Source organism: Meriones unguiculatus, chromosome 19 (assembly GCF_030254825.1).
Source record: "Meriones unguiculatus strain TT.TT164.6M chromosome 19, Bangor_MerUng_6.1, whole genome shotgun sequence".
Taxonomy (NCBI): Eukaryota; Metazoa; Chordata; class Mammalia; order Rodentia; family Muridae; genus Meriones; species Meriones unguiculatus.
In genome coordinates, this window is record NC_083366.1 from 9,900,783 (window position 1) to 9,926,990 (window position 26,208).

At 37.4% G+C, this 26,208-nt stretch overlaps 1 protein-coding gene across 1 annotated transcript in view; it reads right to left on the bottom strand.

Moving 5' to 3' along the window:
* Malrd1 (MAM and LDL receptor class A domain containing 1) overlaps positions 1-26,208 on the bottom strand; it is a 744,773-nt gene that overhangs the window by 153,272 nt on the left and 565,293 nt on the right. Inside the window, exon 33 of the mRNA XM_060372547.1 lies at positions 16,188-16,389. Within this exon, the coding sequence (XP_060228530.1) occupies positions 16,188-16,389 (202 nt within the window). The remainder of the gene's footprint in view (positions 1-16,187; positions 16,390-26,208) is intronic.

Consider the following 26,208-nt stretch of genomic DNA (forward strand, 5'->3'; position numbering starts at 1 on the left):
AGATCATCCCTGGTCCTATTATTGGGGAACTCTCTTGGACACTGAGCTGCCATAGGCTACTTCTATTCAGGGGTTCTAAGTTATCTCCGTGCTTGCTTCTTGTTTGGAGTATCAGTCTCAGAAAAGACCGCTGTACCCAGATTTTTGGGTTCTGTTTTTCTTCTTGTGGAGCTCCTATTCTCTCCAGATCTCCTCCTTCTTTCATAAGATTCCCTGTACTCTGCCCAAAGTTTGGCTATGATTGTCAGCATATGTTTGATACCCTGTTGGATGGAGTCTTTCAGAGGTCCTCTGTGATAGGCTCCTGTCCTGTTCCCTGTTTTCTCCCTCTTCTGATGTCCATCTCATTTTCTTTTCTGAATGAAGATTGAGCATCTTACCCAGGTCTTCCTTCTTTATTAGCTTCCTAAGGTTACAGATTTTAGTATGATTATCCTATATTATATGTCTAATATCCAGTTATAAGTGAGTATATGCCATGTGTGTCTTTCTTTTCTGGGATACCTCACTCAGGATGATCATTTCTAGATTCCACCATTTGCTTGCAAATTTCATTATTTTAATTGCTGCATAGTATTCCATTGTGTAAATGTACCACAATTTCTGTAGCCATTTCTCAACTAAGGGATATCTGGGTTGCTTCCAGGTTCTGGCTATTATGAATAGAGCTGCTACAAACATGGTTGAGCAAATGTCCTGTTGTATACTTGAGAATCTTTTGAATATATGCCTAGGGCTTATGTAGCTGGGTCTTGTGGTAGTACTATTCCTAATTGTCTGGCACCAGCATGATTTCCTAAGTGGTTGCACAAGTTTGCATTCCCATCAGCGGTGGAGTAGAGTTCCTCTTTCTCCACATCCTCTCCAGCATGTGTTGAGTTTCTTATCTTTGCCATTCTGATGGCTGTAAGGTAAAATCTCATTTTCCTTTTGATTTGTATTTCCGTGATGACTAATGACATTGACCATTTCTTTAAGTGTTTCTCTGCCATTCGATATTCCTCTATTGAGAATTCTCTGTTTAGCTCTGTACCCCATTTTTATTTGGGTTACTTCATTTCTTGTTGTTTAACTTCTTAAAATTTTTTATATATTCTGTATATAAGCCCTCTGTCAGATATAGGGTTGTATGTCAGAACTCATTCATGGATGTAGAAAATTAAGTTATACAACTTTATTTGTGTCCCTAGCAAATTTATTTTGGCATTGGAGAGCAAAGGAGTAAATTGACAAATGTTATCTTGAAACTATATATACAGTGACATACCCCTTTTTCTCTGTTGCAAATTACAGTGAGCACAGGACAATGAGATATCTTGTGCTTCAACAGCAAATGGGTTCAGAAATGCTGCTATAGACTCTATTTCCTTATAGGATGAGCTAGCATTAAGAATAGGCATTCTGGAATGTTTCCAGATTCTGGCTATTACGAATAAAGCTGCTATGAACATAGTTGAGCAAATGTCCTTGTTGCATGGTTGGGCATATCTTGGATATATGCCCAGGACTAGTTTAGCTGGATCTTGAGGTAGCACTATTCCTAATCGTCTGAGAAAGCAGTAGATTGATTTCCAAAGTGGTTGTACAATTTTACATTCCCACCAGAAGTGTTCCCCTTTCTCCACATTCTCTGCAGCATGTGTTGAGTTTTTGATCTTAGCCATTCTGATGAGTGAAAGGTGGAGTCTCAGGGTCGATTTGATTTGCATTTCCCTGATGACTAAGGATGTTGAGCATTTCTTTAAGTGTTTCTCTGACATTTGATATTCCGATATTCCTCTGTTGAATATTGTCTATTTAGCTCTGTACCCCACTTTTTAATTGGATTACTTGGTTCATTGTTGTTTAATTTCTTGAGTTCTTTATATAGTCTTGATATTAGCCCTCTGTCTGATGAAGGGTTGGTGAAGATCTTTTTTCAGTCTGTAGGCTCTTGTTTTGTTCTGATGACAGTGTCCATTGCTTTAAAAAAGCTTTTCAGTTTCATGAGGTTCCATTTATTGATTGTTGATATTAGAGACTGAGGGATTGGTGTTTTGTTTAGGAAGTTGTCTCCTGTGTCAATGAGTTCAAGGCTCTTCCCCACTTTATCTTTTAACCAATTTAATGTGTCTGGTTTTATGTTGAGGTCTTTGATCCACTTGGACTTTAGTTTTGTGCAGGGTGATAAATATGGGTCTATTTGCATTTTCTGCATGTAGACATCTGGTTAGACAGATAAAAAGATGTGGAGGGGACAAGAGCTCCACAGGAGACCAACAGACCCAAAATATCTGAGCCTAGGGGCGGCCTAAAGAGACTGATGAATCAACCAAGGACTGTGCATGGGTGTACCTAGACACCCTGCTTAGTCTACATGTGGGTACCCTAGGAAGGGGATCAGGGGCAGTCTCTGGAATAAAATCAATTTCCTGCTCTTTTACCACCTCCTCCTGGCATGGTGGCCTTACAAGACCACTGAGAAAGAGGATCCACACAGTCCTGTTGAGACTTGATAAGCTAGGGTCAGATAATAGAAGAGGATGGCCTCCCTTATCAGTGGACTAGTAGAGGGGCATAAGCGAAAAGGGAGGGAGGAAGGGATGAAGGGAGAGATGGAGGGACTGTGAGATGAGGGAGGGGGTTACAGCTGGTATACAAAGTGAATAAATTGTATCAAATAATAAAATTTTAAATAAAAGAAGAAATAAATACAATTAACTGAAAAAATAATTAAAGAGATAATAAATAATAAATAAATACACAAATGAATGAATATCTCAAAGTAGGTTTTGTACAATTGAGTATAATTGTATAACTATTTAAATATCTCATTTCTGTCATGCTAACTTTTTCTTTCTCAACAGAAAGAAAAGTGATTCATTATTAATCTGTGTGGAATTATCTTGTTCTACTAATTTATACATATCTTTCATATCATTGGTCAAATGAGGGGTCTCAGCATAGAGACATAAGCTACAGTGCATGCAAACAGACACTTCCAAAACACACAGTGAGTCAACATTGCACTAGTTATAGCACAAACAGAAACAAACAGCTGAATGCTAATAAATCTCTTGATCTGTCATCAAAGACTAAACCTTAGCCTAAGAAGTCTTCAGTTCCAGGAACAGACCATAATAATTCCCCACTTTAAGGGCAGCCAATGAGAAGAAGGGAAGCCAGGAGATAGTCACAGAAATGTAGAGAGGTCATAGGGAGATCTTATCTCAAGACTGGTCATCCGTACTTTATACCCTTATATAGTTTAGGCCTTCCATCTTATGGTTAAACATTCATGACACAAGAATATGGCTTGCTGGCCACCTAGGCACCAGCTCATCCCAACTGGAGTCACTTAGCCTCCACGGGCACCTGCCAATCCCAACTGAGGTCAGGTAGCTGCAGTAGGAATTCCTTCTTCTGGCTTTAAAGGGGGCCTTAGAGTTCCCTGATCCCAGGTTCACCACCATTTTCAAGGTGGTGACCACAGCATGCTGGAATCCTTTGCAGAATAAACACTCTTTGTTTTTACATACTACTTGAGTCTGGGTCTTTCCTTCAGCAAATTTCTGATCCTAACACATATAATAATGAAAAATATAGACTCACACAGATATTCTTTATTGAGTCAAGAACATTTTATCTTTCCCATTCAATTTTCATTAATTTCTAAGAAACCCATCTTTTCTGAGTAAAATGATCTTGCATGCCAAAAAGGATAGCCACTCAGTTTTTTAAAAAGTTAGAAATGGGCCATTCTGTTATAGTCATTTACTTTTCTTTTTTGAAGAAATGTCTTCCCTCAAAACAGTTACTTTTCAATGATGGTATTCTTATGTGATTTCTTAATCAACAAACTTTTGTTGTGTAAGCTCTGAATACAAACCAGGACTAATATATGTGTTCCACAGTATTAGAAAAAAAATTTAATGAAAATATACAAGACCCATCCATGCGAGTACACCAGACTCTTGTTGCTATGAAGGCCACTTAAATCTCTCACATAGCCTGGTAAGATGCAGAATGCTGTGTCTAAATGAACACAGAATCCTAAATGCCCTTGGTAATTTTTTGAAATGAAATTTATAGAAATTTATATTATTTCCATATGATAAATTCTATTCTAGTTTTTGAGATCTATTAGTAGAGGTAGCACATATGTTTAAACATTTATCATTTATGTATGTATGTGTATGTATGTCCTTCAGATACATATGTTTATGCGTCCAATACCATTGCTCATTTAAAACATTCATCTTTAAGGGGAAGGCAGATAGATTTCTGTGTTTTATGTTCAGGCTTAGTCTGAGATCTGGCACATTCAGGTGATAGAATACAGTTAACACTGGGGGTGGCTTTTCCATGGTTGACATTTGGATTTAGTCCCCCTACTAGGCTGAATTCTTTCCTGTTTAGTACTCAGCAGGAATGCAGGAGCAAATAATCCTAACCAGGTGGCTTCCACAACGAAAATTGAGCAAAGGATGGAGGTTTGGCCCCTTCAACCTGCATGACCCTCACTTCTAAGGAAAAGTTTCTAGTTCTTGTTTTCTTATCTTCAAATCTAAGGAATCCATTTGAAAAGCAAAACAGAAATGCCATCTTCTTACAGACAGCAAGACTATAAGACCCCCCACACACAACAGCTATAAAGCCTAATAATCTCCCATAATCCAATAAGTGAATCAGGAACTACTGATAATCCTTTTCTTTGAGCATTTTGCACATTCATCACCATTCAGTTTAAAATGAGTCCAATTTATCAGTCACCACTTGATGCAAACCTTTAAAACTGAACCATCCACACATTCAAATTGCTTTAAATAATTTTATCTACAATTGCTGTCATGTACATGTTCTCTCTACTGACTTGAACTTTACATGGTTCCCGATCTTAAAGTCAAAGTGCACTTGTTATTGGTATATGTCAAAGGGATATTTTAATACAGCATGGTAAAACTAACATGTTAAACAACAAACTATGTCATAAACTGCACAGTAACACAAAACGGAATTGCAAACTTAAAGCTAGCTGCTCTAAAATGGAGTGCAGCTTCCTGTGGAGAAGATTAAGGTTACTTCTTTAAGAAGCCATCTTTGGCTTTGCCCTTGAAATCAACGAAGGGTTTTCACAAAAGGAGATAAAGGGCAGGGAGTTCTTAGCCAGGCATTCAACAGAACTAAAGTTATGGAGATGACAAGAGATCTACTTTGAAGGGATCAGTTTTATAGACAGAGAGAGATAAAGGATTTGTGTTAAAGGGTAAGAAACTAATTTAGTAGTTGGTTGAGAATCTTTCAAGATTTTTCTACTGTATATTAATTTATATACATGACTGCTTTTACTGTTATTCTCTCCCCATTTCTAATTAGAATATAGCATGTTTATTGTTATCAAAACACAGTACTGTTTGGTTATACGATATATAAAATAATATACAAATGTTATATCTCATTTTCAAGCATGGTTATGAAAATAAGAAGACAAGGTGTCCTAGCCGAAAGTAGAGTGGTTTGGAAATCTGCATGCTAGTTTAACTGGCAAGACTCTCACATATGACTACTGATTTAAGACTGACAAAATGTATGCTTCCAATTGTCACTTTTAATTTTGAAATAGTAATACAGAGACAATTAAAGAATACTTGTAAAGCCAGAAGCCAAACTCAAAGGCAGTGGTGTTAGCCAGATTTGTCTTCTGATAATAAAACCCTCATATAATCCTTGCCCATTTTTCTGATTTAGACTTTGTTGTTGTTGTTGTTGTTGTAAAAATATTCTTCTAGTTATTGTGGTAATAAAGATGAGAGATTTGCTTTTCTGGAACTTACAATATAATTAGTACTAGAAAACTTATTTGTGTGTGTATGTTTACATAAACAGTTCCAGAGAGTCTAATTAGTCTTGATAAGGCAATGAAATGTAACCAAGAGGCATTAAATAAAAACCTTAAGAATTTCTTCAACAGCATATAAAAGGAAATGGAGAGTAAAACAAAGTAACAGGTTTTAAAGTGGGTACTTAGATAAACATAGAAAGACAGTGAAGAGTTGATGACATTTTCTCCTAGTTATTGATTGTCAAAACATGTTTGAGTAATTAGTCAATGGAACAAAACGTGTAGTAAGTAGTACCCTTGCTCTGGAGTAAGGTTTCATTGGCAATACTCTCAATCTGTAATGGTACACAGTGTGTTCAATCTTTGCATGAACCACAGGATGAATTTTCTATAGTCTACTGGAAAAATGATAGCATCATCAATGCTAATTCATTTTTGTTTGCATTGCAGCCTTTTAACCTGCTAGTAATGGTTTACTAGATGACTGTTGCATTACTTCTAACTTTGCCTTCAGTGATTGCTTAATTAACAGCCCTAAGAATTTACACAAAAAATAGGCAAAGCTTATAAATTAGGACTTTGTGTTGTGATAGTCAGTGTACAATCTGGACACCATTTTAACTGAATATGCTCAGAACAAGTTCACTGATGTCTCAAAATTTCTTTTTGCACTGGATGTTTTCTCTGGGTTTAATAAAATACTCCTAGAAGTGTGTGTGTGTGTGTGTGGGGGGGTGTTTGTGTGTGTGTGTGTGTGTGTGTGTGTGCATAAAACATTTTCAAATTTGGGGTTTAATTTTATACAGGTTCTGATGTTTAGCCTCAATCCTTGAGAGATACTACTCTATCTATACTTGTTATTCCAACTCAAACACAGGGCAGAAAGTGGTAGTTGCTGTATAATATTGATTGAATGAATGTCAGACTAACATTACAAGTACTCAAAGTAGTGAGATGTTTCCTGCACCAATTGGAATTACATTTCTGCTTTCACTCATCTTCTCTGAACCCCACACTCTCTAAATCCTACTCTGTTATCCTCACTTCTGATGCCATTCTTTGTACACTTCTTCTGTGTCCCTATTCTTTTCTATATGCACATAGAATGGCAGAGTTGCACGTGACTTACAGACAAGCTGTACAATTTACTTACTTCTAAACCATTTTTCTAAGGTTGTTTAATACTTTCCTCCAAATTTTACACGTATTCAGCGCTGCAATTGTAATTTAGATTCAGATCACAAAATTTTTAGTAGAGTTGTCAGTTTCTGTCACTCAGCAGGACCATACAGAGAACTGGACAATTTACAGTCCCCTTCGTCTTTCTTCCCTCCTAAGGTAGTGAGAGCAAAGCCAGAGGAAGCAGTCTGGGGGGATGGAGGGAAGGCCCAAGTAAGGTCAGGTGCTGCTGGCATTTTTCATTTCCCTTCTCATCCAGCATTGTTTATTCAAAGAGCATATATACTGACTTCCTACTGAATGATAATAATAACAAACTGAATGGATCTGACTCATCTCTGCTTTTAAATAATTTACACTTTGGGGTTACATCTGAACTGGAATTAGTCCTTGGGTTTGCTGTGCAGGTCCAGAGATAGGAAACAAGAATGTGGCCTTCATTCAGGAATGAGATGGAAGTCCTTTTTCAGCAGGGCTAATATAAAATCAAAACCAAACCAAACAAACACCCCAAGAGATTTCCTAGCTTCCTGTTGGCCTGAATTCCTCTAAATTGTCTTATTTTGTTGGCACTTGGCTACTGACAATTTATATTTAGTAAGTAATGATTAAAAAAAATATGTCCTGGGTTAGTATTTCTTCTCTTTGGAATCTGTCTTAGGTTTTTGAAGGTCTGTCTTACATTTAACAGAAAGAATCTAGATGGAGGATAAAATATCCATGTTAGTCACCCAACGAAGCTATCTAAGCTTTTGGAAGCCATCAGCAAAGCTTGGTGTCTACGGTTCTTTCCTAGCAAATAGGACAGCAGACAGCATATTAGGGTAAGGATATCAGTCATTGTATGTAGAGTCATTTACAAGATATGTAGAGTCATTTACAAGTTTTTCCCAGGCTTTAAATGCCATTTCTCAATTGCCTACTGAAATAATTAATGCAATTATTTAGGTAGGGCAGAGTCTTAAGTAATGAATGTGATCCTTTCATGGAGGAGAAAAATGAAGCCAAGTTAGCAGTTAATTGGTGCACTTAAGGTTTGGACTCTGCTTGATTTCAACATGTGTCTCAACAGAACCTAGCTGCACTGGGTTCCTAAGGTGTATTCTAGAGGAGCGTAGTGTGGATGGCTTAAGTGACAGACATTGCATAGTACAAGGGCACAAATATATAATCAGAACACATGAGAGGCGGAGGCAGGAAGGTCTGAGACCTAGGTCTGCTAGGGCTATTGTAAAACCTTGTCAAAAACAAAAATCAACAAAAATCCACAGATCTGCTAGGTAGAGTCTTTCAGAGGCCCTCTATGGTAGGCAGAGTGCAGGGAATCATATGAAAGAAGAGGGAGTTAGTAAGACCTGGAAAGGACAGGAGCTCCACAAAGACCAAATATATCTGAGCACAGGGGCTTGTCTGAGACTGATTCTCCAACCAAGGACCATGCATGGATATAACCTAGAACAACCTACTCGGACATAGCCCATGGCAGCTCAGTATCCAAATGGGTTTCTTTAGTAAGGGGAACAGGGACTGTCTCTGACATGATCTCAGTGGTTGGCTCTTTGACCTCCCACCCCCCCTTGGGAGGAGCAACCTAGCTAGGCCACAGAGGACATTGCAGCCAGTTCTGGTGAAACCTGATAAGGTAGGGTCAGATGGAAGGGGAGGAGGACCTCCCTATCAGTGGACTTAGAGAGGGGAAGAGAGGAGATGAGGGAGGAAGGGTGGGGGAGGGAGAGTGGGATTGAGAGGGAACGAGGGAGGGGGCTACAGCTGGGATACAAAGTAAATAAACTCAAATTAATATAAAAAAATTAAAAAAATCAATTTGCTCCTGCACGAGGTCAATCCTCTGATTGAACACCATCAAACTTCCTTTTGATGAGTTGAGCATTAATTCCTTTTTGTACAACTAAGGCATGAGCTACATTGGCTAAATGATTATTCAGGGTCTGAGCAGTCTGCCCAGTATGACTCATGGCTAATGCCCCGGTGGTAGCTCCAACAGCCGCTTTGGACCCAGAGAAGAGCATGTCTGATTGCATGCAGGTTGATGCCCCAGGTCCCGCCTCTGAGAAAAAGGTATCGGACGGGTCTGATGCTCTTTGGGTGGATGACACCTAAATGAACATCAGTACAAAGTCCCAATTTATTTCTAATATCAGAGATCAGACCTCTACTCTTGCCTGATGTGTCTAAAACAAAAAGGGGGAACTGTAGAGAGCTGCAGAATGCTGTGCCTTAAAGATGGAGCTGGTTTCCGCCTTCCACCTTCCCGATGGTGAGTGCTCTCTGTCACGAACAATTCCACATTTGGCTAAGGCTGAGGATCTGGCTTGCTTCCATGTATGTGGACCTATCTGCATTGTCCACGTGGCACACTGGGGTTGGCTACCCAGAGGCTATTTAAACTGTGGGCTGGCTTTCCCCAGGGTCAGATGATTGTTCAAGGTTCCTGAATAAACTGCATTGAAAAAAAAATTAAAAAAATCCACGGATCTTCATTTTCCAATAGTTACAGAGGCCAGACATTTCAGTTCAAGGCCTTCTTAGATATAGGCTTCTTTTGAAGGCTGCATGGAGAAGCTGGTCTATTCCTTTCTCTTACTTGTTTTGCTAAATATCCAGGTAGATTTTAAATGACAGATGGATTGCCTTAAACTTCTACTTATTTCAGCATATGGAATTCTGAGTGTTTGTTTTAGTGTGACTTTTCTTATAAGGATATGGACTACATTAGTTAAAGTTTCTCTCCTACTCCGGTTTGGTATTATATCTGAAACCCTCATTTCTAAATAAGGTTGCCTTCTGAGGTTCTGGGAAGGACATGGTTTTGAAGTGTTTCAGCTTATTCTGAGTTTGCTGTGATGAAAACAAACAAACAACAACAAATAAAACCAAAACAAAAATCTAACAGAAAACGACTTGGGATGGCAAGGGTTTATCTAACTTTCTTCCAGGTCACAACCCATCATTAAGAAAAGTCAGAACTGGAACTCAAGGCAGGAACCTGAAGAGAGAACCCACGGAGGATACTACATGCTGGATCACTTGTTCATATTCAGCTTGGTTTCTTCTACAACCTAGGACCACATGCTGAGGAATGCTACCTAAGGAAGATGAAATGTACCTTGGCACATAATTAGTAATTAAGTCCATCATTTAAAGACATGCACGTGGATCTTAATCTGTGCAGTTCCTTAAATGGGAATCTACCTCTAAGAAGGCCCTGAAATCAAATGCCTGGCCTCTGTGGCTATCAGAAAATAGTGAAGTATGGACTCCATTGTTTTGTTTTTGACAGGGGTTTACACTGGAGTTCTAGGAGTTCTTGAAAGTCACAATCTTCCTGCTTTGGCCTCTCAAGTGTTCTGACTTCAGATATGTGTCATCATACTGTGCAATTTCTTTACCTAGAATACTCTGTACTGTGTCACATTGACAATTAAGGCTAGCCAGGGCTGTGGAAGACATCCTCCAGCCCTGTAGATCAGTGAACTCCTGTGTGGAGACATGTTTCCTCTCTATGCTTCAACCTACATTGGTATGACTGGTGTCTGCCTACTCATTTAACTCCTGGCAAACTGTATAGATACGTTCCATAAATAGCCTGTAATAACTCATTGCTCAATACCGTATACCTTCCCTTACAGTTTTGGAAACATCTCTGTCCTCGCAACCTTCTGAAATGTCTCTTCACCATGGAGAAAAATGAGATCCTCCTTATTTCAAACTGTGAACTCACATAAAGAAAGCATATTCTACAAAAATGAATGCTTGTTGACTCAGAAGATGGAGGGTTTGTTACAAGGTCTGGATAAAATCATCCAAGTTAATGCTATGTCTTAGCTGACATTTGTCTGGACTGTACCAACTGAAGAAATATGGACAGGGCAAGTAGTCTAGACATCAGAAAAACAACCCCAGCTCTTTAGAGTGCTGAGAGATTAGTCAGTACAAACTGCAGAAACATCTTTTTGTCACTTCACATAGCAAGCACTCATTACACAGGGTCCTGTACTACAAGGATATTTGCATTTTTTTTTGTAGCTATGGTTCAGTAGAAATTTGTGTTCCACTCTCAGTATTTCTAGTCGATAAAAATATTAATTTTAGAAAGGAATTTATTAAAAATCATCAATTTTAAAATGTTAAATAAAACTTTCCTCCTTTACTCAGCAGAGGTCATTAGATAGCTTTCATTTCTTGCTTCTGTCTCCCTTCTTTCCTTATTTCTTTTTGTCTCCTCTCTCCCTCTGCCTTGCTTCCAATATTTGTTACTTTCTTTGATGTTAAATGCAACAGACATGCACCAGACCTGGTAGGAAGAAAGTTTTTTTTTTTTTTTTTTTTTTTTTTTTTACTTAATACCAACAGCATCTCAGTTGTTTTAACAAATGTTCCTCAAGTATTCAAAAATCTTGTTCTCTAAAAAGTCTAAAAGTTCTGTCTGACTTTGTTGGTTCCTTCCCAGAAATTTAGTACAACTGAGGGAATACTACTGAACAAAACCAACTCAAAGCGACCAATTCTTACATGAATAGCTCTGCCACACAGGAGTAGAAGAATCACATGACTAGAAAATAAAAAGATGACTCATTCACAAGGCTTAATATGTTTAATGTTTCCCAGGAGAGTAAAGAGCTGCGACATAATCAAGCTTCATATTTCTCAAAGACTCAGAAAGCTGGATTGAGATAATGATGAGAAAACATGATTCAAAGTAATGAAAGTAAACCCATGAATGCTATAGCTTCTTGTATTGATCCCAATAAATAATTTTATTTGGGGAATAATTAAAACAATGATTTAAAGATTGGGGTATAACTAAGAAATAATAAAAAAGAAAACAAGAAACTTTTTTTTCTAGTATGTGGAAGGCCCTAGGTATAATCTTCTGCAACACTCACATACACACATTAATGATAATAAAACATATAGCTTCATTTTAAATTGATTTTCACAACTAGAAATACCATTGCTCAAGGAGACATTTATCAATACAGAAAAAATATTAAAAATGAATGTTATTCACACTTGCTTTTCTCAGTCATATATTATTTTGTGTGCTCTTTCAGATACCACAGATGGTATCTATAGCTTATTAATATAGTTTCATACATTCTTTGTCATTTTCTATATTTATTAAAAGCAATACCATCTTCTATTTATTGTGTCTTTACTGGGTATGTTTTTCATATTCACATATTATGAATATATTCTTCCATGACGGAATTTCAATGGATGGTTCACCTACTCAACATTTCTCTACAATTTTCATCATAGTACTAAAATCAGGTGGAAGGATACTCAAACCAGCACTAAAAGATCAAAGAGCCAGCCACTGAGTCCACAATTGAGACAGACCCTGCTCCCCTTACTAGGGTTCCCACAAGGAGATTGAGCTGCACACAGGCTACCTCTGAGCAGAGGGTCTACGTCCTCTCTATGCATGGTCCTTGATTGATTCATTAGTCTCTGCAGGACTCCCTGAGCAAAGATATTTTGGCTCTATAACTCTAATATTACAATGTTGTTTATAGTTATGTTTATTTCAAATGTTGTTTACTTTCTGTGTTTTTCCCCCAGCTCTTCAAATGAAGCTGTTTCAGGTTTGCCAGGTGATTTTAAAGACTCTCAGCACATCACGGTCACTGTGGGATTCGACAGCTCTTTGTCTTACAGAATCACTTGTTTGACTATTACTTTCTAAAGCCATCTAACAAAATCAGCAATGAATCCCTGTTCCAGGAGGCTCTGGACTTGGGTATGTGAATAGGAGTAGGGAGACGCACATGTAATTCATAAGGTGACAGAGAAGATTTCCAAGTCTTCACAGCACCAGTACTAGTTCTTTATAAGCTTCTCAGGAGTATATCTATTATGTAATATATTTAGAAAAAAATCATCAGTCTATCAGTGTCAATCAGGGTATTCACACATCCACTTGTATAATTCCAATGTATAATTTTATTTAGGGAAATATTAAATTACACTTACTGTTATTTCTGAATAATAGAAATTTTTAGACCAAATCCCTGAGTTTCTTCATTAAGTTCAAGATATAAATTATATAAGCTCTTCTGATTCCTGAAAATAAGAAAGTATAACACACACACATATACACATATATATGTGTTTATATATATAAACATATGCATACACACATACACAGACTCTTAGATCTTCCAGTAATTCTTAGCTCTTATTCTCTATATAGATGCACACACACACACACACCCATATGTGAGATTGTTAGAGAACATGTTGATGCTACAGTCACTAGGAGATATTGAGAATGGAAATGACCAGGCCTATACATTTACTCTTGAATGATAAGAGAGTTATCTTTAGGAAAAAAAAAAAAACAAGAAAACAAATTTACTATTTGGAAATGGAAATAAGAAGGTGGAATGAGTTTGTCACAGAACAGTTCTGTTTCTTACACAAATGTTACAAGAACACCGGCAGAGCTCAAGAAGACTGAGAGACAAGGTAAACCGACTCAAAGACTGTTTCAGAGTAACAAGGCCAGGGAACAGGGGCCACATGAGTCCTTGCCATGACCAGCTAACCTTTAGACAAACTGTGGTCCTAATGTGCATGCTCAAGAACAATTTTTGACAATCACATTCTTTTTTTTTTTAATTTTTAAAATAATTTTTATATTAATCATAGGTTATTTACTTTGTATCCCAGCCATAACTCCCTCCCCCATTCCCTCCCAATCCCACCCTCCCTCCTTTATCTCCTCCCTTCCCCTCTCTAAGTCTTCTGGTAGGGGAGGTCCTCCTCCCCTTCCATGTGACCCTAATTTGTCAGGTCACATCAGGACTGGCTGCAATGTCCTCCTTTGTGGCCTAGCAAGGCTACACCTCTCTCAGGGTGGGGAGGAGGTCAAACAGCCTTGCCACTGAGTTCATGTCAGAGACAGTCCCTGTTCCCATTAATAGGGAAACCCCATTGGATGCTGAGCTGCCATTGGCTACGACTGAGCAGGGGTTCTAGGTTATATCCATGTATGGTCCTTGGTTAGAGCGTCAGCTTCAGAAAAGACCCCTGTGCTCAGATATATTTGGTCCTTGTGGAGCTCCTGTCCTCTCCAGGTCTTACTAACTCCCCCTTCTTTCTTTCCCCTGCACTCTGCCCAAGGTTTGGTTATGAGTCTCAGCATCTGCTTTGATACACTGGTAGGCAGAGTCTTTCAGAAGCCTTCTGTGGTAGGCTCCTGTCCTGTTTCTTGTTTTCTCCTACTTCCAATGTCTATCCCATTTTTCTTTCTAAGTGAGGATTGATCTTCTTACTCTGGAACCTCTTCTTGTTTAGCTTCTTTAGGCATACAGATTTTAGTACGTTTATCCTATTTCATAGGTCTAGTATCCACTTATAAATGAGTATATACTATGTGTGTATATATTGGTTTATCAGGTGTCTTCAGGACTGGCTGCAAAGTCCTCCTCTGGCCTACCAAGGCTGCTCCTCCCTGGGGGCGGGGAGGCGTGGGGGAGGTCAAAGAGCCTGCTATCCAGTTCATGTCAGAAACAGTCCCTGTTCCACTTATTAAGGTACCCACTTGGATACTGAGCTACCAAGGGCTACATCTGAGCAGGGGCTCTAGGTTGCATCCATACATGGTCCTTGTTTGAGAGAACAGTCTCATAAAAGATCCCTGTGCCCAGATATATTTGGTCCTTGTGGAACTCCTGTCCTCTCCAGGTTGTATTAACTCCCCCCTCCCTTTTTTTTTTGATTCCCTGCATTCTGCTGGAGGTTTGGTTATTGGATTGATTGATTTGTTGTTTTTTAATTTCTTTAGTTCTTTATATATTCTGGATCCCATTTGTCAGATATAGGGTTGGTGAAAATCCTTTCTCAGTCTGTAGGTTGAAGTTTTGTTCTGACTACAGAGTCCTTTGCTTTACAGAAGCTTTTTAGTTTCATGAGGTCCCATTTATTGATAGTTGCTCTAAGAGCCTGTGCTGTGCCAATGAGTTCTAGGCTCTTCCCCACTTTATCTTCTAACTGGACAATCACATTCTTATATATCCTCAATTTTTAAGAAAGATTCATTCATTGTGGTAGACCATGGAACTAAACAGCAATGTGTATTCTTATTGTTAAAAATCACAAATATATCTACTATAATGTATAACCAAGAGAACTGAACAATATTGATGGACATAATTACAATTGAGAGAGTTAATGCTCTACATAAACTGTTTAATTTGGGAGGTGTAATTGTTCATGAATTAGTTCAAAGCTTAATCTCATAATGTGTTTCATATATATATATAATGTGAATGTATGTATATGTATGCATGTTTGTATGTGTGTGAACATGTGTGTGTGTTTAGGTTCCCATGGGTACTTGTGCATTTGTAGACAAGTTGTTGGTGTCAAAAAGTCATTCTCTATTGCTCTTCTGCCTTATACAACAAGGTAGAAAGAACACCTGCTTCTTCAATGACAGAGATCAAACCCTGATATCATGAATATGGCTGGTTTTGCTCGCCAGCTTTTCTCTGGGGATGCTCTGCCTCTGCTTCCTAGATTAGAGGTACAGACCACCATGCCCACCTTGTATTTGCATGAGTCCTAGGGATCTGAACTCCAGTGCTCATACTTGCACGTAAGCTCTACCCATGGAGGTATCACTGTAGCCAAAGATTACATTTTAAAGAAATATGATTCCTTTCTAATAATAGCTGAAGATTTACATGAGAAAAATTAGCCCTCTTAACTCAACACATTCTAAAAGCAGAGGTTCAGGTGTCAGTTAAAGGGGCTCCTGATTGTTTGTGTTTTGCAGCTGAAATACAGAAACTATTCTAGATTTCTTTGGAACAAGCAGAAAGAACAAAGCAGCCAGTGGAAGAGAAAGGCTGATATAACACAGGTGGAGAAGTTACGGTAAAGTCTGGCGTAGAAGGCTGGTAGCGAAGCTGCACTAATGAAGGCCTGTGCCCTTAGTCCTTCTGAAGCCACTTTAGTACAGTGTTTATCTGCTGCCTAAAAGTCATAAAAATTTCATGGCAAAGTTCATGGGCAGAGAAACCTGTTAATATATGCACATATATATTCGCCACTTAGGAATAGGAATTGATTCAGAAATGAATGCAATTCCTCTAAATCTCTCAGTTGCTGTATATTTAGATATAAATCATTCCTCTTTTCTAAAAGAATCACTTACCTCCAGATGCACACTCAGGGGTGAAAGTGATATCATCAAGAGCAATGAAGATGTCTTCCTTTCCACCCAAGTCAGCCTCAAAAGCCACCTTGAATGGACTGTTACTAGACAGAGGTACATATGCATAGGTCCATCCAATGTTTTTATTTTGGATCATGGACCACATCATGATGTTTAGTCCTGATTCTTCGATGATATACACCTAAAACAATAACCAAAGAAAACAACTCTTTATGGTTTGATGTTAGAGGTATTTTTGAGCCATGTCATAATAATTTATTTGGATAGTTCAACTCATTTAGAGATTAAAACAATGTATAATATTCCTTAAAATTACAATAGAAAATCTCCCTGATTAATCATATTGATAATCAACATTAAAGACTAAAGCAAAAAGACTGACGTGTGTGATGAATTTTTACATAATATTATCTTTAAGGTTTTGACAGATAACCCCCCAGTACTTATTTATATAAAAGAATTAAGTGATATCTATGAATTTGCAATACACGTATGAGTATCCATGTTTACATTGTAGAGCAGTGGGCTACTTTTTCACCAATCATGTATACAGGATACATAGGTAACGTCAGAGACAAACTGCTTAGCCTCGCCTGCACTCCTCTGCCCCATCTCCCAGAGCAGCGTTGAAAGCAGGCCTCTTTGTTGACTTGGATTCCCTGAGTAGACGCCTCAGGATATCAGAAACACCTGGCTTATTTAATTAAGTATGTAGCTTATTAAAAGTAGTGTAGGGAATGCATGAGTGAGAAAAGAGTGTAGCTTGTCTTAGTGCCCAGCAGTAGTCAATGGTTCTCTGCTTTAATCACTCACCGACAGGTCAAAGTAGAGAACTGAGATTAATCTTCATCCTTAGAAGTGCATCATTTAACACTGTTTAAATTAAAAAACTACTCAAATCTTATTTAACAAAAGAAACCAGCAGGATTAGCAAATATGTACATTTCTCTTGAAAAAATAGATGCTAATAGAAGTTGACCTAAGCTAATAAAATATAAAACTAACAACAATGTTGTCAATATTAATGAAAGTTTACTAATTATATTAATTGTAATGATTTTAATAATCTATGTTTAATGACTCTCAACTGGTATATGGATATAAGTTAGGACTATTAACTGCCATCTTGAACTCTGACTTCCAGAAATAGAGCTCCAACAATTAAAAATGCACAAAGGCCCAAAGCATCATGTTGGATCCATCACACTTCTCACAAAGAAAAACATCTGAAGATGTGAAAATGAGATCATAGGTCCTGGGAGTTACAAAGAAAAGTAGGGAGGAATGAGACTGGATAGCAACTTCTAGCAATAGAATTCAAGGACCAAAAAGAACCTGATAAGTTGAGATGCAATGGTAAATGATACATTCCAGGACACAGTCTTATTTAAACACTGAACCTTAAATCAATGAACCTAAATTTTGGGACTAGGATATGGTTTATGGGCAAAACTATTTACCTGAAAGCCTGACTTCCATCTTTTGTGGGACACATATTTGGAAGGCAAAATATGACTCTTAAAAGTTGTCTTTTGACCAATACACATTAGGGAGCGGGAATGTGGATACACACGAATACATACACACACAGTCATGTGCATGAATAGTTATAAAATGATAATAAGATAAACAGACTTAATTTAAAGCCATAGATGTACAGAAATTCCATGTTACCCACAAGTATAAAGAAATAAATAGGGTTTCTGTGTGTCAACAGGAAGATACACATGAACAAAGGTCCTCATTTAAGAAGAAAATTTTCTGGAAACTCAAAGATAACATGTACTCACAGAAAACACTAAACAGACTAACTTATGGTCATCAACCCTCATACTAAAGGGCTATGTATCTAGTTGCTTCTATTTCATGTATAACAAGCTGTCAACAACAATAACAAAATAGTTACATGATGTAACACAGGGCATAGCTTAAAGAAATGGAACAAACCTCAAATCAAACTCAGATATGGGAAGGAGGCAGTTATGAACATGTTATATTAGCTCAGGAATTTTGGCAACATCAGCAAAAAAGAATAGATGTCTGATTTCAAATAAAAACTCTAATAAAGACAAGACAAAAAGACTGATATAAATAAATAGTATATAAGTAGTATAACAGGAGTGAAATATATCCTTAATGTATTCAATAGAGTAGAACCCAGTCAAACGAAAAATGGAGGAATATTAAAAAAATAATCAATAGAACCTAGAAAGCACCCTCCCCCGCTAAGAAAAAATAGTAGAGAAGACTACCTGAGGCCTGTGGACTGACAACAAGATCTCTAATGACAGACAACAAATAAACGGCACCAAATGTCCTGAGAACGTCCAGTAAAATAAAGATCCCCCCGGGAGTTTATCCATATCTAGACATTTACACTCCAGAGATGCAAAGAAAGACAACACGTGAAGAAGTCTTACTGGGGAAATAGCACTCAGTTGTCGATGAAGAAGAAGAAGAAAACGTGTGACTTTTTTTCTCAGGAACTGTGCAAGTCTAAAGTGAGCTGTCACATACACTAGGAAGGAGTTTAAATATTAAAAGAAAAAATTTAACATTCTTCATCAAGCCAAATTATTTATCAAAGACTAATAAAGCCTTTCTTAGATAGCTAAAATATTGGGGAAAATCTTTGTAGACCTAACTTACAAATAAACTTAAGAATATTGAACAAACAAACAAACAAACCACATGGGGAATAATACAGGCCCAAATATCAGACGGATGTAAAGTAAAACTTGAAGAAACTAATTTTAAAACTTGAATTTCTTTTTGCTATGTCTTTTAGGTTATTCTTTCAGATAATTTGATATGAATAATAATATGAATATTCTCTGCTGTTTTACCTTTGGATATGAGAAATTAATGACTTACAAAAAAGGTAGGGAAAGTTGAGAATGTTCTTTTCTAAAGTACTTGGATTACCCAGGAAACCATACAACAGTATTTGAAAGTGACCTTGGATGAGTTATAAGTGTACACTGACAACTTATAAGAAAAACTAAATATAGTTTGATAAGCAGAACCATTAATAGAATAAGAGAGGAGGGAACTTAAGCCTAGTAAAATGTTGAAGTAAACCATACATGAAAATATAATGGCAGGGCTGAGGCAAGCAGGGATTAGGGTAGCTATTTATTCAAGTATGTATGCCAGCTTTAAATGCAAATATAGCAACTGACAGTATTCAGAGTCAACTAAAAATTAAAATCCAAGTAAGTGTTGCCTTGAAGGAACCCATGCTAAATTCCAGGGTATAGACAAATGAAAACTAATGGGATGAACAAAAAAAATACAATAATAACACTAATTGAAAGAAATGTAGAGAAACTATATCAATGTTGAGCAAAACAGATTTTAAAGAAAGGAAAATTAACAGGGTTAATGATGTTATTGGTGCAGGCTCAATATTTTGTCTTTCCTCCACATAAATCTGTTGAAACCCCAGGGTCATGTTATTAAAATGTGAGGCCTTTGGGAAGTGATGAGATCTGAGGGACTGCCCTCCCCAATTTGATAACACCTGAAACATGGAGGTCTGAGGGGGTCTGCTAGGAGTTGCTCTCATGTAAGGACAGACTAGAGACAAATCTTTTCTGTTTACAATTCATCCATTCTAACATCTTTTGTTGTTGTGTCCCTACTGAATTTAGACAAAATCATAACAGTTTTCTAAATTACATACTAATTCTTAATGTATGTGTACCTACAAACAGGGTATCAAATACTTGTGGCAAAAGCTTATAGACCAGTTAGGACAAAGTAAAGGAACCTATCATTATAGCCAGACTTCAACTTTCCTTTACCAAAGGAGGGGAACAAAGCAGTCAGGGTTATGTTTGGGTGAAAAGCATCAGTCAACTGAGTCTCATTTACATTTATACAATGCTCCATACAGCAACAGGAGACACAGTCTTCTCAAGCTTACACATTACAATCAATGGCATTCTGAAAAATAAAACACACTGTAGCCAGTTCAAATGAAGGGAAGTGATATTGTGTTCAGACTACAGTACAATTAAACTGGAAAACTATTCATAATGGAAAGATAACACATGGGTCAAGAAGTTGCAGAGAAAACTAAATGATGGTTCAAAATAATTCAAAGCAGATGGCTGTGTTAGATAGAATATAGATAGAATATAGAAGCGAGTATGTGCCAAGGCAGCATTGGTGGGGGGGGTGTCATTTTATAATGAAGGAAATTAGGGGTAAGTCCATGTCCCATGTTTGATAATCTAGACATTAATGAATGTGTCAATTCTTTGAAATATACACATATCAGAACTCATCTGAGAAAAGTCAATAATCAACATAGGAATTTACCTGTTAAATAATTTTAATGAATGATTAATAACCTTCCAAAATAATACACAAATCCAAGCCAGTATTAGAAATGGAAACTGCAGAGCAATATCTCAGTAATAAGAACAGTACCTCAAAACTATTAACAAATGAAATCTAACAATGTATTAAGAATTCAATGCCATGACAAAAAAAGAATGTTAGGCCAGTAACATTTCAATAATCATTAAATATAGTCTATCAAATCAATAGGCTATAGAGAAAAAAAAACCTTCTATTCACACCTGTACAATCAGAAACAGCTACTAACATACACAAATAGTAAGGACTTTCTGGAAAATTTAAAGCAAATAGAAACTGATAAAATCACACTAATAGATCTGAGATGCTTTTGAACAATCAGAGAAAAAAGAAGCAATCACCACTATCAACAACAACAAAACCAGTAATTTTTCCTAGCAGAATAATGAAATTACTCAAGGAGATATGGTTTAGGTACAAGCTAATTATGTGTCAAGTCCACGCTGGTTCAGTAACTAGTCTGAGGAACTGATAAGAAAAGCATTTCTATCTGGAGCACACTGGGGAGGTAAGTCTTATTGAGATGATCAGGCACACATGTTTCCAAGGTGGACAACAGAACCAAAGAAAGAGGCAATGATTCCTGAGACTTCTACAAAAAACTTGTTGAAGTTTTTACAAAAATAGAGACTGAGTATAAGTAAGAAATTCAGCATGCCTTTCTCCTAAGAAAGCAAAACAGAGAAAGGGTAAATTAAATGGTTTAATTAATCTCTGTTTTTGTTGCTCTTCTGTGTTTCTACCTATATTAGCAATGAACTAGGTGTAATCATTCCTTCACACATTTAAAGAAAATGTATGTATGTAATACAGATTTAATATAATAACAGGGTCTTATTAAATTAACAGTAAGACAAAGGGTTCAATCAATGGTGTTGAAATAATGGCTGCTGCCAATATTTGAATTTATCAGCATTTTTGTTCAAGAACAAAACCTAACTAATTAGCTAAACCCACAACTCCAAATTATAAAATAATAAAAGAGTACATTTGCATCTTCTATGATGGGAAAGGGCTTGGTAAGCAAAGCATCAAATCCAAAATCTATAAGAAATATAAAGACTAATGGAGTTCACCAACTAAAAATGTAAAAGAAAAGTTTCTTTAACTTCCAATATGTTAAATAGTTCTTTGAAGAAGTCTCACTCAGCCAGGGACCCAGACTTCTAAGCCAAGCTGATTTGGGTTATTTCTCAAGGTGACTTTGTACCTAAGTCCATTTATAGTCAGGTGTAAGAAGTACTTTCTCTTGCAAATTCCCACTTCTATGTCTTAACAATGTGACTTGATTTTAATTTCCAGCAGGATAGCTCTTCAACTGGAGGTCACTTTTCTCTCTTTATTACACTGTAAAGGGAAAGTCTGTACAGAAGGTCAAATTAGATTAACTCCCTCCTCTTGAGTGTCAACCTTTGCATTGTGCATTGCCTTCCTGTCTTGTGTAATTTGTAACTTAATGGTGGTTTATAACAATGTTTCTCTCTAAGGTTATTTTTCTATTATGTATAAGGGAAGAAACCCAGACTATTCCAGCATGTTTTTCTCTATCGCAGGTATCAAAGTATCTCTGTTGTCAAATTGTACACACTCAGTTTTACCAAACTGTTAGTACAGGCCCATGATTCATGTGATAGATAATGAGTGTGTGTAGATCCATTCACAGACTAATCTTACCCAGATTCTTAGAGTCTCTGTCAATCATCTGTTTAATAAAACATTCCAGATTAGCACATGGGACATTGATATACAGTGGGGACATCAAATATATTTTCCAAAAAGAGCAATTCATCAAAAAGCACTGTAGATGTCTGATTTAGGACTGAGGACTTCACAGTCACTTACTCTCTGTACTTTGACCAGTGGTTAGTTAGCCCCTACTGCATAAAGGAGACTGTCCGATGAGGTTTGAGAGATACGCTTACGTGTTGTTAGGAGAACTCAGCGTGACTCATTTTATATTCTGTGCCACTAGCAGAGCTATAGTAGATTTGTTCAGAGGACCAATGGCGAATCTAGTCAGTCACAGGTTCTTGGCTTCTGTATTATGCTAGGTATGGATCCTGCATTGTGGAGCTGGCTTTACTTAAAACTAAGCAGACAGTGTTTAACTATTTCCATGATATTTGTGCCATTATTGCACCAGTGTGCTTATCTTGCCAGTCAGGTCAGTTTGTGTATACTACGATACATTTGGCTTAAAAATCCCTCCTAAAGCTCAAGGATCATTGTGGAAGACATAATAGATGGTTACAAAGAAACAATATTTTATGAACACAGCAGAGCAGTTGCATATATGAATTCACAGTTATTGTGACAGTATCCACAAGACCTATACAAGTTTCAAGCAAGACAAAATCTCAGCATGGAGGAGTGGCCTGGGCATGAAGTTCCACCCCTAGCAAAGGAGCTGTTTGGTAACTGATAGCTGTTGTAGAGGGAGAATCAGTACTTTTTTAAAAGGTGAAACCCCCTGTAGGTCTAACCTGTGCAAATGCATAGTCTCATACCCAAGAGTATAGAGGCAGCAGTAACTGAACTCCATAGATGAAAAAAAAAAAAAAAAAAGGAATGAGAGTTGAATGTTCCATATCCACAGTGTTGAGTGGGTATGGAATGAGAGACTAGAACTGGAAGAAAATGAAAAGTTAATGCAACCAAAATACAATGAATGGGATTCAAAAACTTAACGAAATAACAACTAAAAACATTTTGGTTCATTTTAACTATGGCTATAGCAATATCATCTGTGTTACAGTATGGAAATATGATTTGTGTTACAGTGTGCAGCATAGCAATAGATACATTGATAACTACAGCCATTTGTATTGCTTTTATTTCTGCTTAAAATACTAAAAATTGACCAGTTTCATTGACCAATACCATAGGGGTTTCTTGCAGGTCTGTTTAGATGGCAAGTACCTAAGTATTTTCAGCCATTCCTATGTATATCACATCATGGGACCATTTGCCCACATCATTATTTCCTTCCTTAAATACCCTCTAGTATTATTCCCAAAGCCAGCCTTACTGAGCAGAGCCACAATGGTTATATAAGCAATGACCATCAAGATCAGCAAAAGCAGGCATGAAAGAAAATTGCTAGGTCTGGGAATCATTTAAAACTTACTTTAAAAAAAGAAGAAAGAAATTTAAAATAGCAACTGAGAGCAACTTTCAACAACTTTAATAATAGCAAAAAATTTCACTTTCATCCTAAATAGCAATAATAAAGGGAATATAAAGCTCTTACATGTTGCCTTATAAGTTTATCTTACATGAAATGTTTAAATTTTAAATAGATATTCTTTATAAATACAAACATAGGTGCACCCCATTTTGTGTCTAGTGCCGCAATCTGGAGGTTCTGAGAGGCCACCTGGGGATTAGAGGTGAGATTTCTGCAAGTCATCCACCTGCTTACATCAAACCACTGGGCAAACACAGCAGCGGCGAGTGGTGCCCAGCTCCCTGTGCCCTCCATATACTGGACCTCACCACTATCTGCACTCCCAGAGGCTGGCATCTGCCAGGGACCACCAGGCGAGACCCAGTGAACCATCATTTTTAGCCTTCCCTGTCCTCCTGGCAAACCTAGCAGCTGAGAGACACACCCTATCTCCTTTGTACCCCATTCTAGGTCCAGTGCCCCTTCCTTGGAAGCCCTCTGTGGCCACCTGGGGAAGAAAGGTGAGAGCTCTCCTCTCCATCCCCATGCTGGCACCAGGCTAATGGGCAAACACAGCAGCAGTGAACTAAGCTCAGGAGCTCACCTCTACCTGCATTCCTGGAGGCGGGCGGAGCCCAGGGAACACCAGGTTGCAAGAAAAACACGGCAGAGGTGAATAGGTCTGACCCCTGCATCTACTACCTACTGGCATGCACTCCAGTGACATGTCTTCCAGGAAGCTAGTCCACAGGGACTAGCAGCCAATACCAGAGCAACCCGGATGGCTAAAGGCCAGCAAAAGAACACACATAACAAGAACATGGCAAATATGTCAACATCAGAATCCAAGTATCATTCTACAGCAAACCCAGAATATCTTAACACAGTGAAAGAACGAGAAAACGACCTCAAATCCAGACTCATGAAGATGACAGAGTTCTTTAAAGAAGACAAAAACAAGAACCTGGGCAATATGTCAACACCAGAACCCAAGTATCACTCTACAGCAAGCCCAGACTTTCAAAAAAAGAGCTAATACCAACACTTTTCAAACTATTCCACAAAATAGAAACAGAAAGAACATTGCCAAACTCATTTAATGAGACCACAGTTACCCTGATACCAAAACCACGCAAAGACCACCACCACCACCAACAACAACAGAGAATTTCAAACTAATTTTTCTTATGAACATTGATGCAAAACTATTCAATAAAATACTCCCAAACAGAATCCAGGAACACATCAAAGATATTATCCACCATGATCAAGTAGGCATCTTCCCAGGGATACAGGGATGGTTCAACATATGAAAATCCACCCACATAATCCATCATATAAGCAAACTGATCTCAAACTGTACTATAGAGCAACAGTAATAAAATGTTATAATACAGGCATAGAAACAGACTGGAAAATAAATGGAATCAAATTGAAGAGCCAGAAATAAACTTACATACCTATGTACACCTGAGTTTTGACAAAGAAGCCAAAACCATACAATTGAAAAAAAAGATAGCATCTTCAACAAATGAAGCTGGTCTAACTGGATGTTTACATGAAGAAAAAATGCAAATAAATTCATATCTATCACCCTGCACAAAACTCAAATCCAAGTAGATCAAGAACCTTACCATAAAATCAGAGACACTAAATCTCCTAGAAGAGAAAGTGGGAAAGAGTCTTGAATTCATTGGCACAGGAGACAGCTTCCTGGACAGAACACCAACAGCTCAGGTTCTAAGATCAACAATTAATAAATGGGACTTCTTGAAACTGAAAGCTTCTGTAAAGCAAAGGACACTGTTTTCAGAACAAAATGACAGCCTACAGACTCTGAAAGGATCTTCACCAACCCTATATCTGACAGATGGCTAATATCCAGAATACATAAAGAACTCAAGAAGTTAACCACAAACAAACCAAATAATCCAATTAAAAAACTGGGATACAGAACTAAACAAAGAATTCTCAACACAGGAATGACAAATGGCTTAGAAATATTTAAAGAAACACTTAAAGAAATGCTCACCACCCTTAGTCATCTGGAAAACGTAAATCAAACGCACTCTGAGATTCCATCTTACACCTATCAGAATGGCTAATATATCATCTATATCTATATCATCTATATCTATATCTATATCTATATCTATATCTATATCTATATCTATATCTATATAAACTCAAGTGATAGAACATGGTAGTGAGGATGTGTAGAAAGAGAAACCCTCCTCCATAGCTGGTGGGAGTACAAACTTCATACAACCAATTTGGAAATCAATCTGGAGTTTTCTCAGAAAGTTGGGAATAGCTCTTCCTCAAGACCCAGCAACATAATTCCTGGGCATATACTCAAAAGTTGTTGTATCACACAACAAGGACATTTGTTCAACTATGTTCATAGCAGCTTTATTAGTAATAGCCGGAAATTGGAAACAACCTTGA